Source organism: Martes martes (assembly GCF_963455335.1).
Source record: "Martes martes genome assembly, chromosome: 10".
NCBI classification, from domain to species: Eukaryota; Metazoa; Chordata; class Mammalia; order Carnivora; family Mustelidae; genus Martes; species Martes martes.
The window spans coordinates 15,305,197-15,323,758 of NC_137898.1; the positions used below are offsets into that span (position 1 = coordinate 15,305,197).

At 35.9% G+C, this 18,562-nt stretch overlaps 2 protein-coding genes across 2 annotated transcripts; one reads left to right on the forward strand and one right to left on the reverse strand.

Moving 5' to 3' along the window:
* Positions 1 to 3,019: 3,019 nt before the first annotated feature.
* LOC308351045 (olfactory receptor 10AG1-like) lies at positions 3,020 to 3,976 on the forward strand (the record flags this gene model as incomplete). Its single annotated transcript, XM_080816529.1, has 1 exon — positions 3,020 to 3,976. The coding sequence occupies one exon, from the start codon at positions 3,020 to 3,022 to the stop codon at positions 3,974 to 3,976; it is 957 nt and encodes a 318-aa protein (XP_080672655.1).
* Positions 3,977 to 7,049: 3,073 nt separating this feature from the next.
* LOC308350723 (olfactory receptor 5T1-like) lies at positions 7,050 to 8,042 on the reverse strand (the record flags this gene model as incomplete). The annotated part of the gene is made up of 1 exon (XM_080816231.1): positions 7,050 to 8,042. One exon carries the CDS (start codon positions 8,040 to 8,042, stop codon positions 7,050 to 7,052), a length of 993 nt encoding a protein of 330 aa, XP_080672357.1.
* Between the last annotated feature and the right edge of the window lie 10,520 nt (positions 8,043 to 18,562).

The window sequence follows — 18,562 nt, forward strand, 5'->3', positions numbered from 1 at the left end:
TCCCTGAGTTTCATGTTATCTTTATAGCATATACTTTCAAACAAGGAAAAATGAGCTCTGGTCATTTAACTAAGGACATATTGCCAGAATATACCTAATTTCCATTGTAAGTCACTCAACATGAGATTGTTTGGTCAGTGAATTTGAATCTTGTTGAATGCAGCATGATTGCTGAGATCAGTAGGGAAACTTCATTTTGCCATTACCCAAGAGGAAATATTTAAATATTTAAAAACTATTTAAAAATATTTAAAATTAAATTAAAATTAAAATTAAAAATATTTAAAAACCCATGCAAGAAATTGATTAGCTATTGGGATAGGAAACTGAGGAACACCCGAGGACCTTTTGTTCCTCAGATATGCTTTACTATTTTTACTCAAAATCAAAAATCACAAAATGATTTCTCTGATACCTTAAAATCTAATGAAGTACTAGATGAGATACCATATTCATATGAAATTGTCTGGTGCTCCCAGAACACCTTGTAATTCTCTCTTCATAGACCATGCACATTCCCAGCAACACCTGACTGCTGACTTCTGTAAACTCTGTAAAGATGGAAACTGAACTCCTTTATTTGTCATTAGTGTCCTTAGTCTACTTTGTCGTGAAGATGCTCAGTGTTTACCCTTAATAAATCACAGATTTAGGAACAGTGAGAAGAAGAGAATACAAAGTAGACATTGCAAATTGTTTCAGTCGTCTGGGATCTGTCACAGGTGAAAGGAATCAGGTCTTAAAAGAAGAAAGGGCAGCCATATGGTGGAGGAAGGAAGGCAAATTTAGAACCTGGGAAATTGACAAAGAGACTTCAAAACCCATGGCAATCTGGGTTTCAGAGTATGTGACAATCTGTGAAAAAGGTCCCAGGTTAACATTCATGAAAGACTAGATGGAGGTCACAAAAAGGAATATGGCGTCTAAGGTGCACTGTGTGGCAGAGAGACTGAACTTAAGTGGTCGAAAAATGCTTGATTCTTGAAAGAGCTGGCCAGAATCTGTCTACGCTGTGTTTAGCCCTGTGATTCCTGGTAGTTGGTCAGCTGTAGATATTTAGAATACACTTGGCCCTTGAACAACATGGGTTTGAACCTCATTGATCCACTCTACTCAGATTTTTACAGTGCACACCATAATTGTTTTCTCTTTCTTATGATTTTCTTGGCAACATTTTTTTCTCTCTGTCTTCCTTTATTGTATGAATACAGTGCAGAATGCATATACCATACAAAACATGAGTTAATTGATTATTTATGTTAGTAATTAAGTTTTGAGGGAGTTAAAAGTGATATGCAGACTTTTGACTGCCTGGAGAGGGATTGGTGCCTTCGTTGCTCAAGGGTCAACTGGATATATTATATTCATAACACACGGCATTTATTCAACATAAGCTGTAATATGTACTACAAAATCTATATCAATTGGCATGTTCATAATATATATTTAAATGAATAATATAGTGTATATTGATAATATGTATTATACATATTCAGCAACTCAGAGATAAGAAAGGGTACACAAAAATGAATTTCACATTTTGTCTGGCATCAGGTATATGAACCCTAAGATCAAATTCTCTTGCCCATTTTATTTTTCCTTTTCCTTATTTAATTATCCTGTAAATGCCCTAAACTTATCTAAATATTCCTAAAGTCATGGCATTTATTTTTTTAAAGATTTATTCATTTGTCAGAGAGAGAGAGAGAGAGAAGGAAAGGGCGGGGCAAGCGTCAGGCAGAGGGAGAGGCAGGCTCCCTGCCCAACAAGGACCCCGATGTGGGACTTGATCCCAGGACCCTGGGATCATGACCTTAAGTGAACGCACACACTCAACCAACTGGGCCACCCACGCATCCCCAGAGTCATACCATTCAGAATATAAGCAGAATTTCTACTAAGATTTCGGAGGCCATGGTAGGTTTAAGGACATATTATAGTCAAATCTTATATAATTTATTTTACATTCTAAACGTATGACTTGCTATGATGCATGATTTCTAATATAACTTTGTATGATATCTTAAATGAAATGGTTTTCCATGATGGAGTCTAGGCAATATTCCCTGTTTTCCTGATCAGAGTCTCAGTCTCTTTCCCAGATAATGAGCATCCCAGGCTGGTCTGAGCTGGGCCTGGCTATGCATTCTTCCTGACCACCTTGCCCTGTGGTTATGTGAGATGCAGGTCACAGGGGAAACATCAAACCAAACATACAACAATCAAATATTTGGTTGCAACAATGTGGATGGAACTAGAGGCTATTATGCTAAGCAAAATAAGTCAATCAGAGAAAGACAATTATCATATGATCTCACTGATACGTGGAATTTTAGAAACAAGGCAGAGGATCATAGGGGAAGAGAGGAAAAAAATGAAACAAGGTGAAACCAGAGAGGGAGACAAACTGTAAGAGACTCTGAAACTTAGGAAACAAACAGGCTTGCTGGATGGGATGGGGGTGGGAGGGATGGTGTGGTTGGGCGATGGAGATTGTGGAGGGTATGTGCTATGGTGAGTGCATTGTGTGAAACTGATGAATCACAGACCTGTACCCCTGAAACAAATAATACATGATAGGTTAGTTTAAAAAAAAAAAAGGGTGGTAAGCAGAAAAACATAAAGATGCATTAAATACCTGCATCATAAAACATAAAGATGCATTAAATACCTATTGACACATTTCTCATTAGAGAATGTCCTGTGTTAACTAACACTGGAGAATAGGCTATTTGACATGTTTTGCTTTAATGTTGTTATTGTCTCTTTTGGTGTGTTGTTCATTTATATATTCTATTCATATTAGCAGGAAGATTAGAGTTGATTTCTTTCTGTTTTTATCTACCAGAATTTGGGGTATTAAATTTGAAATTTATTACCCAAAATACAAAAAAAACAAAAAAGCTGAGTATCTATCCTTTGTCAGTGGATTTGAAATCGTCTATTTACTATGTTCCATTCTGCAACTGGGCCCAGCAATTGAAGTGAATTCTAAGCCTTGAAATCATTTTGTTTATAGATGGAATCCACAGGACAAAATCCTCTGCAAGGGAATCAGACTCCATTAATGGATTTCATCCTGCTTGGCTTTTCTGATGTTCCTGACCTCCAAGGATTTCTTTTTGGGGTGTTTCTGATCATGTACATGATTATTCTGATGGGAAATAGCCTCATTATCATAATAACCAAGGTCGATCCCTCCCTCCAGACTCCCATGTACTTTTTCCTTAGGAACTTTTCTTTCTTGGAAATATGCTATGTGTCAGTCACTGTCCCCAGATTATTAACAGATCTTTGGAGACCAAATAGAAATATTTCCATTCTGGCCTGTGCTACTCAAATGTATTTCTTTCTGGTGTTTGGAGCCACTGAGTGCCTCATTCTGACCACAATGGCTTATGACAGGTATGTTGCTATTTGCAACCCCTTACTCTACCCTCTCATCATGAACAACAGGCTCTGCATCCAACTGGCAATTAGCTGCTGGGTCACTGGAATTCCAGTACACATAGGGTTCACCTACCTGATCTTCTCTCTACCTTTCTATGGGTCCAATCAGATAAATCACTTCTTCTGTGACATACCTCCAGTACTTAAGCTTGCTTGCGGGGATACTTTTATGATTGAGATGTTGGTTTATGCAGTTGCTCTTCTAGTGGTCACTATTCCTTTTATGTTGATTCTTGGATCTTATGGGAAAATAATCTCAACCATCCTGAAGTTGCCATCAGCAGCTGGGCGAGCCAAGGCATTCTCCACTTGTTCCTCACATCTCATGGTTGTGGTTTTGTTCTTTGGATCTGCTACCACGACGTACTTGAGCCCCAAGTCCAGTAATTTAACAGGAACAGACAAGTTTCTTTCTCTTTTTTACACCATTGTGACACCAATGTTTAACCCCATAATATACTGTCTGAGAAACAAAGATGTTACGGTGGCACTCAAAAAATTCCTACTGAAATATATTGTACTATGACTCGGAAATGGATTGTACTATAACTCAAAAACATAACTTTATGAAATTTGTTTCTTATTTATCACAGTCCCCATATACTCATGCTGGTGCTTCTCCAATTTTTGTCACGACTCTTAATTCTTCTATGTAAGGGTTGTCATATTTTTATCTCCCGTGAAATAAATTTGGCTGTTATTTTTAAATATCAAATTAATTCCAAACTTAATTCCAGGTATTGAAATAGTGAAAATAACACATAGAGGTTATTAAAAGGTTATTAAAACCTTCTGGAAAGGATTCACCATCCCCAATGCCTTTAGTGCAGGAAGTACCAGGATTCAAGACTTTACTGAAGGAAGGAAAGTAGCTATGGTGGAAATAGCAAGAGAGCCAGAATTAGAAGGGCAGCCTGAACATGTGATTAAATTCCAACAATCTCATGATCAAACTAACGAATGAGGAGATGCTTTGTGTGGATGAACAAAGAATGTGGTCTTTGGAAATGGAAGCTACTCCTGGTGAAGCTGTAAAGATGGTTGAATTGACAACAAGGGATTTAGAATAGTACATGAACTTGGGTGATAAAGCAGCAGCAGGTTTTTGTGAGAATTAACTCCAATTTGGAAACTTCCCCTGTGGGTAAAATGCTACCAAACAGCATCACCTGCTACAGAGAAATCGTTCATGAAAGGAAGAGCCAATCAATGCAGCAGACTTCATTGTTGTCTCATTTTAAGATATTGCCACAGCTGCGCCCCCCCTTCATCACCCACCACCCTACTCAGTCAGCGGCTGTCAACACTGAGGCGAGACCCTCCACCAGCAAAAAGATGATAACTTGTTGAAAGTTGAGATGATGGTTAATATTTTTTTTAGAAATAATGTATTTTTAACTTGAGGGATGAACATTGTTTTTTAGACAAATGATATTGCACACTCAAGATACAGTGTAGTGTAAATATAACTTTTAGAGGCACTGAACCCCCACCCCCCCAAAAAAAAACTCATTTGACTTGCTTATTTGTGATATTCGCTTCATTTCAGTGGTCTGGAATAAATCTGCAATGTCTCCGAGGTGTGTCTATAATCAACATTGAGGGAGATCGATCCTTACAGTGCAAATAAGGCGTGTCAAAAGCAGGACTAAAGATGTGTATGGTAGAGACTCTCTTCTGTGCCTTGGTTCTCAGGCCCAGGCACTGAGGAGTGGTGCCATCTGTAAGGGCATGCCAGGGTGCTAGGAAAAAGACCAAAGCTGGGGCGCCTGGGTGCCTCAGTGGGTTAAAGCTTCTGCCTTCGGCTCAGGTAATGATCCCAGGGCCCTGGGATCGAGCCCCCCATCAGGCTCTCTGCTCCATGGAGATCCTGCTTCCTCCTCTCTCTCTGCCTGCCTCTCTGCCTACTTGTGATCTCTGTTTGTCAAATAAATAAATAAAATCTTAAAAAAAAAAAAAGGGCCAAAGCTGAGTCTGAACCAAGCACGTAGAGATATCTGTCAAGATGGGTTGGGGCTTAGTTGTGTCATGACCCAAATCTGCCATCAGGTTATATCTTACCCTGAATTGTGCCTGTCTTTTGTTATTCTTGAGTTTAAGTATAATTTTGACTAATGCTAACGCCTGGTCTCTGTGTTCTATGTAGAAGTAAAAGTTCATTCAATGTCCATGCTCTGAATGAAATAATAAAAGAGGGAGAAATGCATTCTCACAAGGAATCCGGTAATGACACCAGGCACTTGAACAAACTCTCTGTGGACCCAGAGTCAGGCTGGGATCAGATTGCTGCCCACGCTCAAGGTTAGAGCAGAGCGTTTGATCTGGAACCAGATGCGAATGACTCCTTGAAAAATGAATTGGGATTATGTGAGTGGTGGTTTTGCTATGAATGAAGTGATATTTGCATAAGTTAGATAAAAGTATAATGTTTACTTATACTCGCAACTATGGGTGCCTATCCAATTTGAGTTACATGGAGATGAAAGATAATACTATATAATCCAAGGTAGAGAGGACATGCGTATGTGACTCCATGCATGTCTATGGGTATATGTGCCTGTAAATAAACCCAGTAAATGTATGTTGAAATCTTATCCCCTAGTACTTCAGAATATAAGTGTATATGGAGATAGGGTCTTTGAGGGGTAATTAGCTTCAAATGATGTTGTATCCAATATGACTATTTAATTCGTAAGAAGAAGAGATTAAGACACTGACATGAGAAAGAAGATCACTTAAGGACAAAGGATGAAGACTGCCATCTACAAATGTAGAAGGGAGGTCTCAGGAGAAATCAACCCTGGCATCACCTTCTCGTATCCTGAAGAGAGAGAAAATAAAAATTTGTTGTTTTAGCAACCAATCTGTGGTACCTTTGTTATGGTGGCCCCAGCAAACCAATACAACCAGCATCAGCATGATATTTTATGTGCATGCATGTTTATGTGCATATATAATTAAGGAGAGCTAATCTTAAAAATAAAACAGCTGATTACTTTATAAAATGGGTTTATTCAAGAGTAACAGAGAATTGCTCTTTGGGCCATGCAGGCTATGTAAAAACATTGGCAAACCCAGATCATGAAAGAGAGGAGTTGTTCTTTTATAGAGGAAGGCGGGAGGTGCGAAGGATTGTTGTAAGCAAAAGTCTATTGGACTAAATTGAGATTTCCAAGAATAGTGGTTTTGCATTGGCTGGGTTGTGACAGTCTCTCACCGGCTTGGCTGTTGCAGGGGAGGAGGAAACCTCTCTCCCTCTTGCTAGGGTTGGTATAGGGCAGAATTCTTTCTGCTGGGAATACAAGATCCAACTCTTCCCATTTGTTCTGTTGCTGACCACAAGCGGTAGCATGTAACGCTCCTCTTCCTGGCCTCCTCACCCGTCCTAAATGGGTTTCCCTTTATTCAGTCCAGAGAAGCAAATGGATGACAGTTTCTGCATGTGTAAAAACCCCATTGGCAGTGAGTTGACTCTGATCGTTAGTTAAAAATGTCCAAGTAGAATAGAAAGACACTAATAAGTGAAAACGAAACAATGTACTCATAGTGTTTTGAGATGAAGACAATTACATCACTCTTAATTTCTTTCAATTTGATGTTTAGCATGAAAAGCATACTTTATTGGCAAACCAGTTCTTACCAAATACTCTTTTCATTGCATCTTTCACATCTTTGTTCCTCAGACTATAGATGATGGGATTCAGCATGGGAATCACAATTGTGTAAAATACTGATACTATCATATCATGATCCAAGGCATAGCTGGAATTAGGTCTCACGTACATGAAGAGAACCGTACCATGAAAAATTGACACTCCAGTTAGGTGAGAGCCACATGTAGAGAAGACCTTCCGCCTCCCTTCAGCAGAATGCATCCTCAGAATGGCCAACAGAATGAAACCATAAGAGACCAGGACTATCACGATCGTGGATATTTCAATAGATCCGGCAAAGTAGAAGACCAGAAGCTGGTTTAGGTGGGTGTCAGAACAAGAAATGGCAAGAAGAGGAGGGATGTCACAAAAGACATGCTTAATTTCATTGGATGCACAGAAGGATAGAGTAAAAGTAGCCACAGTGTGTAAAGTACCATGCAGGATACCAGCAACATAGCAGGAAATTATGAGTGGCACGTAGACTCTGGGAGACATTCTAACAGAATACAGGAGAGGGTTGTAGATTGCCTCGTAGCGATCATACGCCATTGCAGCTAAGATAAAGCATTCCGTGGTCCCGAAAGTAATAAAGAGAAACATCTCTGCTGCACATCCAAGGAATGAAATGGTTTTATCCTCTGATAAGAAATTGACCAACATTTTGGGGGTAACAGCTGAGGAATAGCAGGCATCCAGGAAGGATAACACGCTCAGAAAATAGTACATGGGGTTGTGGAGCCGCGGATCCCCAATGACCAGTATCACCATTCCCAAATTTCCTACCAGAGTGAAAAGATAGATTGCTAGGAATAGTAAAAATAGGAAAACTTGCAGCTTAAAATCATCTGTGAAGCCCATCAAAATAAATGTGGTGACTTGAGTCACATTTTCCATCTGAATCCTGTAAAAATGTAAATCTGACGGCACCGCCGCCATTTCAATTTTTATTTATAGGTTTTAAAGACAATTTTTTTTTGAATATATCATCTACTCAGTCATATCCTCCTATCTGTCTCTTACAAGGTCGTATGGATACCTTTGGTCCCGAAGGGATAGGCAGAGATGAAAAAATGTGGTCCAAGTGGATGCGTTACCCTGTACAAACAGATTAAATACATTATTTGATGTCATTGTTGGCTAAATTTGCTGTGTGAAAAATAGTGGCACCTTACGTGATTGAACTTCCAGTTTACTTTCCGTTAAATTTAGTACCTCTTGTTTTCATATTACATCATCTTCACATTCAGAAAGACACTTAAATATAGGAGTTTTTGAATACAAAAATATGTGATAGAAAATAGACATCTGAGTACTGATCCTAGATAGTCCACGGTGCATGGAATGCCTTTCCTTAATGTCCGTAATGGGTGAAATGGGAGCAAATACACTTACGTCACAAGATTGGATTGGGTTTACATGAAAAATCAATGTGAAAATCATTTAATTTCCAAATTTTCCAGATTGCTAGGAAAAGAGACTTACTTTTCAGTTTGTCATATGGGGCAACATTTTCCAACCAAAGTGTTTTCTGTCCTGTTTTCTGGCTATTGTGTCATTTCATTAGTATTTCTTGAGAACAGTGATGGGCAGAACCAAAGACCTTTTGAAACTGGAAGTACCTTGTTTGCAAACAAAAACAGAGCAATGTTTTTTTGTGCGTTTTCCAGTCTCGCTTCCTGAAACACACAACAGTAAGTTGCCCCTGCTTGACCTGTTTATTATTGTCACTGCTTATTTTACTGTTATTGTTTTTCAAATTTTAACTTTGTATTAATTCAAGATTTTTCTCTGCACATACAGTCATCGTCCCTGAAAAGTCCTTGGTGTATTTTCAGGTTCATTTCTGTGAAAGATAATTCATGGTCACTCCTCTTCTAGGTTACAGTTGCTTACAGACTTTCTATATTTACTATAAAATAAATTTCATAAAACTGCTTATAGAAGTGATCACTAAAACAATAAAATCCTTGCGTAAGCCACAACATAGTCTAATAATTATTGTTCTTTCTGTGCTGTCAGACTGTCTCTTACTCAGTGGAGCATGAAGAAAGGAAAGTGTATAACAGAATGTTGAGGTGTCACTAGTATCTGAACTGAAAGCCTCCGACCCTGAAACATAATTAAATATTGCACCTACCATATTTAGAAGCAAGACTTTAGCATGGTGAATCCTGTTTTTCCACAGCATGTCAAAGACCAATATTTATAAAGGAGTGACAAATCTGTAGTGCATAGGACTGGGTTGAATTCAGTGAGTAGCAATGATTTATATTCCTAACATGAAACATACTTTATTTTTGTAATATTGAGACACCGTACATCAGGGAAAGAATGCGCAAATCAGCTTAAAACTATTATTAGAAGGAGAAGAAATCCACATTTCTTTATTTTCTCTCCAAGATTCCTCCCAGATTCATGGAGAAATTCTTCTGGATATATAGAACAAATAGCTTTTTAAATGTGGGGTTACCAAACAAACAAACAAACAAAAAAAGTCTATCTGATCCTTAGAGAATTACAGAGCAAAAAAAAAAAAATGTAATTAAGCTAAATATTGACATCTGTGTCAATTCAGAGAATTCATACTTTACTCATGAGAACACAGGTACACACAAATGCTTTATAAAAAATTTAGCTTAGTGTAAATCGTTATGTGAATGAAATATCTTGTAAAACCATCAACTACCAACACTAAAATGCAGTAATGTATCGTTTGACCATCAAAACATACATTTATATTTAAACAAGTTTTTTGTTTTCTCTTTCTCTTTCCAGAATCCATGCATTGCATAAAAAAAATTTACTAAGGAGAATCAGATACAAAATAGGAATCAAGGAGATAGAAAGAAGCAGAGTGAAAAGAAATTAAAATATACAAGCAAATTTTAAAAAATGGACTAATAGGTGGTCTACTAAAGGAATCCCTTAAAAAATACATGTTGACTGACATACATATGGGAAATTCCAGCCTCAATATAATTCTAACCTTTACTTAACTGATGTGTCTCAGGTAGCACACCTGTGAAAGATAAAGAACATTACGCTTCGAGTCTCAAACTCTGTAATAGAGTCTCAGCTTTAGCACCTAATATGACCTGGGATTACTAACTTTATCCTCCTAACCAAAGACTAATTAAGATGGACAAAATTTTTGTGCATGTCTTGTTCAGCTACATGAATATCATGTGATTGCAGAGTGCTTTATATGACATGCACTGAAATATGTTTTAGTAAAGGGTTTGTTATATGTGAGGGATGCATACATATGATATATTACTTCTGAGTTTTATTTAACTACAACAAAATAAACAGGGAGTTATAAAATCAATTTTTCATCCAAGCATTGAGCAATGAAAGGATCCCAAGTGTTTCTTCTTTAGTAGGCATATGCGTGTTATACGACACTTACATATTAAAATACCATTCTCATGAGACCAAACCCAGTGAATCCCAATATTCTATGGTATCAGACATCTTAAAAATGCACCTAGGACACTGCATTCTGACTTTGGGCACTTCAATAAAATAATAGTATGTTTATTTAAATCTTCCTCATCATTTTATCAATAAAAATTTCCCATAACTCTTGACATCTGATCATATGTGTAGGACAGGAATGTAGTTTATGAATGAAGGTGAATGTTATTCCAAATAATGCCCTATTAGAGCAATTATGTAGACACAAAATATGAGGTTCATTTATTTCATCCTATATGGGTCTAAACAGGCCTTTCTGTCACCTAATATTTAAAGAAATTAAAACTGATTGTTTTTATACCTACCTGATTTTGCTTTGAGAGACAGAAGCTTGAAAGGCTAAAATATAGGTCCCAAACTAAAGTCAAATGAGTTCCTCAGCCCTAACACAGCTAGAAACAGACTGTATAGACACCCATGAAAACTCTACTATAAACACTAAGCTTGAGAAGAAACCAAACTATGATGGCAACTACCACAAATTATAAAGTGGTCAAGAGAGGTTAGGGATTTTGTGTATTTCATCTTGTGCAACCTACAAACTAAATAATTTGGATCCTTTTATAGATGAGAACACTACGGACCAACGAGAACTGTAAATTGACGTAACCCACACACTAAATTACTAACAGAAGGAGGATTAAGGTCCAGGAGTCTCTGTCACACATTTTAAGCTACTTCCACTTGTCCATTTTGCAGAGTCATTGTGACATGTTCTAATTCTGGAATCGCTATCTCCTAGAATCAATACAATATAACATCTACGTGTATTTGAATTTCATTAAGAAATCACCAAGCTTGAGTACACTATGATGTTAAAGCACACGAAATAAAAATCTGCAGTGGCTTGTAGATCAATTAGCTAACTAATAAAATAAATTTTAAGGTGATTTTTGAACCCCAAATGGCATATACTCAATGGCTGGCTGATAATTAATTTTCCCAGTTAATAAATTTCCCAAATTTTAAATATAGCCATTTATTTCTACTATCTTCATTCTCACTGTTACCTCCCATCAAAGAAATTAGAGTGATTTTCTAATTTATAGCTCTAGTGACCTGAGTATAATGGAAATATTTCCTATTTCGCCTACTATGTTCCCTGGAATACCCTCCTTCAATTCTTAATTCAACAGTGAGTTGACTAGAACTTTCTATCTCAGATCTAAATTTAAAATGTAGAATCTAGTTTGACATTTAAGGTCATAGCCTCTAAAATATTTTATAAGTGATGAACATCCTTTCCTCTTACCTGTGGAAATGAACTGCTCACTCGGCTAAGGTTCTCTATAAATATTAAGCTTTTGGACTTGTATGCCAGGTTCCCAAGCTTTTCTTGAAGTCCACAACAATGCCCCGAGGACAAAACACAATAGTTCTCTTCTGGGACAGAGAAGTAACAAGATGACTTAATTCTTTTCCATAATGAATAAGTGACTAGTTCTGGGTTAATTAACTACATGAGAAAAATGGTTATATGGTGCAGTTTGGCCTCTGGAATAACCTGATCCTTAGTTAAAAAAAAAAAATGCATAGAGCTGGAATAGAAATCTAATGCAGCACAACATATCTTATGTATATGAGATATGTATACTAATCCCATATACTAATCTATATATTAGTACCTACTTATATATTTAATTTTTTGAAATTGTAAACAATACATGGATGCCTGAACTGTACACTCAGAGATTCTAAATTAGTAGTTAAAGAATATTGGCCATAGAATCGGGTGAAAAAGAAGAAAGAGAGGAAGAGAGAAAGGGAGGAAAAAAGAAAGAGAGGAGAGAGAGAAGAAAGAAAGGAAGACAGAGAGGAAGGAAAGAAGGGTGGAAGGAAGAGAAGGAAGGATAGGAGGAAAGAAGGAAGGAAGCAGGGAAGGAAGAAAAGAGAAGGAAAGAAAAAAAAGAAAGAAGGAAAGGAAAGCAAAGGGAAGGAAAGAAAGAAAGGAGGGGGAGAGGAAGAGAGGGAGGAAGGAATGAAGAAAAAATTCATAGGCATCCCAGCTGAGAAGATGGGTTTTGTAGCCACTCTAATTATGAAGAAAGGATCTATTCATTAAATGCAATTCCAAATTATCCACACATTCAATGTAACTCTAATTAAAATGAATAAAATTAATAACCATTTCTGCAGAAGTTGACAGGGTAATTCATACGTAATTTCAAAGGAAATAAGGATATTCAAAGCAATTTTGAAAAAGTACGATAGTGTTACAAGGATTCACACGAGTTCATCAAGATTTACTACAAAGCTAAAATAATAAAGAGTATGGCATGGGTGAAAAGATAGCCATCTAGATAAGTGGAAGGCAATAGACTTCAGAATTTCATTCACAGAATATAATCAATTAATTTTTGACAGTTTCTAAGGAAATCCATGGAGAAAAGATAGTCTTTAAAAAAATGATGTTGAATATGAAGAATAATCTTACAGCACAAAAAAGGAGACAGTGACTCATTCCTTGCACCATATAAAAAACCTCATCTCAAAATGGATCTTAGACCTTAATATAAAACTTTACCTTATAACATTTGTAGAGAGAGGAAAAGATATTTGTGTGACCATGGGTTAGCCACAACTCTGTATATAAAACACAAAATTCATCAGTCATAGGAGAAAATAAAAATGATAAACTGTCCATTGTAATTAAAATCTTAGCTTAGTAGAAGACACTGTCGTGGGCGTGAGCCAGCCACATACTTGTACAAAACATTTGCTAGACAGCTACCTGATAAAGAGCGGGAATATATCTGGATATATCCAGAAGATATAAAGATCCTAATAACTCAATCATGTGAAAATAAAAGAAAAATAAACAATAAAAATGGACATAAACACATCATCATAGAAGATAAACAGATGTCAACTAAGTGCATGAGAAATTGTTCAGTAGCACTTGAGATTAGGGAACTATCACTTAAACCCACAATATGGTCTCATACACCCATTAGAAGGACTAGAATTGTTAAAGCATAAATAGTAAATGACAATAGAAATACTCACAAGGATGCAGAGCAAATGGAGCCCTCACTCCTTGCTACTAAGAAGCAAAGTGGTGCAGCCATTTTAGAAAAACAATCGGATGGTTTCCTACAAAGTGAAAATACACTTACCACATATCCCAGAAATCTCACTTGGGTTACATACCCAAGACAAAAGAAAACACATGTTCACACAAAGTCCTTATTGCAACATTTATAACAGCTTTATTCAATTTATTCCAATACTAGAAATGATCCAAATATCCGTCAACGAGTGAGTGGGAAAACTGTGTACATCCATTATCCTTACTCATACCGGAGCTTGTTGCTTTGTGCTGGAATTTCTGCTATATTCACAGTATTTCTGCTGCCCATAAGAAACTAATTTTTCATCAAATCTCATATTAGGTGAGCTAGTCTATTCTCCCCAACAAAAAATTCACTGGTAATTCATCTTTCTTATTTAATGGTTGATGTCCCAATACTATTTCCCTAAGAAAAATTATTGTGGATATCGTTGTTGCTTCCCCTCTGTCAAGTACTTTATATTTGCTTCCAAAAAGACATCAACTCATAAAGAATATTGTATGGTAAGCCTTTGGAGAATAACTTCTTGAATGATTCTAGCTTATATTTTTAGAAGTTCTACCCATTCAAAAGATGGATGTTGCCTCTTTCTGATTTAAAATTTAACCTATAATTAATCTAAGAACAGATGGACAATAAAACCTTAATGAAAATGTTATTTGAGAAGCTTTCGATATGGAAATGCATTATTTAAGTTTTCCACCCCCTGTATTTTAAACTAGTGGAGGTGGATAGCCATGAGGAGAAATTAGAACTAGTTATCTGAACAAGCTCAGAATTTTTTTTTTTTTATCTTTCTGTTCTGCTCTTCTGTTAACCTTATTTTCCATTTGTAGAAATGATTTGAATATATGGCAGAATCATATATTGATATCCCCAGAATTTTATGCCTTTTACTAATGCAAAAACATGAACACATCCTTGTTTGTTTCAGAGAAATGAGACAATTTTTTTTTATTGCTCAAATATGGAATCACCTATTCTCTAAAATTTTTTGACTTTATTAATTCTTTTGGTGGATAATATTAATAGAAATTAAAATAATTGTGCTAGAAACATTCACTGCATCATTTTGCCAAGTCTTTCTGGTTGAGAAAGATGACATCTGGAAGGAGCATTATTACACTGCCCCCCAAAAGTGGCAAGATGTTCCCATTAAGGAAGCCAAGTTTTGTTTGTTTTCCTTCAGATGTTTCCCACTAATTACTGCCAACTCATTTGGATCCATTTTCAATCATACTGGATTAAGTGATGAGTGAGGCATTTTTTTAATCTCTCTCTTCTTTAACATAATGCTTGCAGGAACTAATTTATCTTTGATAGACCCTAACTTACCTAGTTCGTTCTTTTGTAATCTAAATAGATATGGTTCCAATATCATTTTACAAATACAACACCAATGAATTAAGACCATGATTTCAGAGCTCAGAATGTTAATAGTAACTGATGATCAAATGTCTATAGATGGTGCCAATCTAGAGAAATAATGGAAGAAATGATTCACCAAGAAAGTTGGTTTTATAACAGTTATGGAATGCCTCTGTTCCAGCATTCCACTGCTGCATTAAAAAAAAAAAAAAAAGCCAACCAAACAAACAAAAAGACAAGACAGACTTTTTGATTTAGAGTATTATCACTTTATTGTATCTCATAAATGTAGAGGTTAGGAATTAAGGCAGGGGACAGCTGGTGATCGTTCTATCTCATGTGGCACTGACTGTGGTCACTCAGGGGGACTCAGGTGGTGATGGGGCTAATCTACAATGTACAAAGTGGCTTGACAAAAATCCAGTTTTGTGTAACTTATGTTCTATTGGGGAAAACCAGTTAAATTAAAAGAAACACATTGTTAAGATTATATACAATAATGAAATAAATCAAGTACAATCATGTGCCTAAAAACTGTATTTGCAGTATTTAGCGGTGTTTAATTTGTTTTGGGTAATCAAAGATTACAAAACATTTTCCCATTGTAACTGGCATTATGCATCTCATTTATCTCACCAATGACACTTTCATCTAGACAACAGAATCCTACATGTGATTCAGTTTTTAAAAAAGAAAAAATAAATTAAATGCAGGTGTAAAAGGGGAAGAAAGGCAGAGTAAAAATTGTTATACTTACTACAATTGTCATAGGACATAAATGCATGTATACACAGAACATATTCCAGAATCTTCAATGAAATCCAACAGCTAGCTCTCAGGCTGTCTTGGTGTTCATGAAGAAGTCATAAAATAACAGGTTAAAATATTTTTTTGTCATCAGGACATTTACAACGATTACACAGGCAGAACTCTGAATATAGAGAAGAGTAAGAAAAAAAATGGTGTAGGAAAGTGTGATGGGAGTGAGTCTAACAGAAACAAGCTCTATATGGAGTGTTCATAAAAGTGGATGAATTGGATGTATATCAATTCTGGATGGTCTTAAATGATATTGCTCAGTACTCTATTCATAGTAACAAATAAGATGCACACAGTAATAACAAATAACAAATAATGCACATAGTGCATTATTCCATGGAGAGGCTGAAGAGAAAGTGTTCTGGGTAGAGTGAGAGCTATCTGGAAAAAAATGCAACAAATCACAGAATTTCAAAATGATACTTGTAATTAGAGATTTAAGCATGTCTGGTTGGAGAGAACTCATAGTGTGAAGATGACTATCTTTTATTTAAAGAGCACTTTATTTTTGGAAAGAACAGAACAACTTATAGTTGAATGTCTTTGATGGACTAAGTGATATCATCTAAAGTAAATATGAATATTTAAATCCTCTACAGTGAGAAAAAAATCAGTATCATCCCACCTAAGAAAGGTAAATGTGAACTATTTCAAACTGTTGGAAGCTTCAGTCATAATATGTTTAAGTTAAAAAAATTAATATTTAATATATATTGCAAATGTGTCATATTAAAGCAAGTCCTACAGATTTCTGATATTAAATATAATTTATAGTTTAATAATAATATTAAATAGTGGGATATTAAATCTCCTTGAAATATTCCAAACTTGAATAACTGATATTTCTCTGTAAGTATGGTAAACACATAATAGAGTCAAACTTAATTTTGACCCAAGACCTGGTAATGAATACACATTTATTTCTTAATTTTAGCCTTGATGACATTTACTAAAAGATTTTAAAATAAAATAATTCAGCTAATACAATCAAAGTTTTATGAGAATCCAAGGAATATTTTATTCTTCAAAATAAAGAAAAAATGATCTTATAATTAATTACAGGGTTTCATTTGCTCATCAATAGTAAATATACAAACATAAGTAAAGCCAGTAGAGATGTTAATATGGCAAATATCGAACTGATTTAGAATAATATTGCCCAGTCCCTCAATCATTTGGATATTTCCAGAGAATAGAAGCTTGAATTTAAAAGATAGCTATATTAGAACATTTTTATTTTGTTCTTGATGAATAAATAATTAAACATTTATAGGAAAGGAGAATAATATGGATATTTTTGTGAGAGACACAAAGTAAATATTTGCTCTTTCTACTCTGTTCCCTCATGAGAGTAGCCTATGCACATCTTACACGGTTCATGTTTTACCTTGATGATTTAAGTGTGAAAAAGTAGGGTTTGTCCAACTAGAAATTATATTTTATTCAGCACTGGAGGCTGTTACATTGAAATAATTAGAGTGAAATAATTTAAACTAAATGCTGCCATTCTTTAAAGCGATGGACAAACATTAGACTCTCATTCTTTCTTGCACTAATCCTTTTATCCCTTTTAAGAGTGATGATTCTTAAATAGAATCTACATCCTCAGTTCATTGTAGAATCAAATATTGAGCGCCGTGATACATATATCGTATTTCTTTTACTTATTTATTTATTTATTTATTTATTGATCTGTATGTATCCCTATAGGAAAGAGATTACAGTCCTTCCCATCAGATAATTTAGTGGTGGTTAAAGAAAGGAAAACAAAAGGAATTTAGCAAATTGTAGCACTAAATCTTGAACAGTTATGCAAGTTTTGTAGGCAAGGTTAATAGTTCTAAAACTCTATATATTGGCAGAGAATTCAGGAGAATTTGCAACTTTGAGTGTTTAATTGTTTGGGATGTTTATAACATTCAGTGATTGCTTTAAAATCTCACTGCATTTCTCTAATAATTGTGTTACACAAAGAAAAGTTATTTACAGGGCATTTTTCCAAGTTGTGTGGAACTCTGAGTATAATGCAGAAGAATAAAACCTAGTTTTTGGTTATAATGATCATAACCAACACTTGTGTTAACTTTTATAAATGCCAAGGCTTCTTCCAGATTTTGCGTATATTAAATGATTTAATTCACATAATGACCCAAAGCATTGGAAGAGCAGCAGGATCACTTTGGACTGAGAGAACAGAGTCACTTGTACCAGTCACAGACTAGCAGTGGAGGGGCCAGGCTTCAGTTCCGTCCACCAGTGGAGGACTGTACTCCTTACCTATGACCTTGCACAGGTGCTAAGTTTCATGAACCATGTCCAATCCCATCAAGATGGAGAGATGAGGGACAGGCTGGGTGGACCTTGTGGTCAGCCAAAAGACGTGGGCGTGCAACAGTCAAGGAGGGGCTCACATGGAGATAGATCTGTACAGGCCCAGGAGCAGACGTGAGCATGATTGCACTCCCCTTCCCCCTTAAAATCACTCTCCAGAGCCTCCTTCTCCTCACTAATCCTGGCCCTGAGAAAGGGATGAGTGGAAAAGAGTGATGACCAACAGGAGGATGCAATAACTCTATGACAGGAAATTCTGCTGGCAATGCACCGTGACCCTGGAGAATACAGTCAAAGAACAAAATATAATCCTAGTTGTAATTATTTAATCCCAACTAATAAGTAATCAGCTTAAATTTGATAGGTAATAATGTTATCAATAGTCTCCCA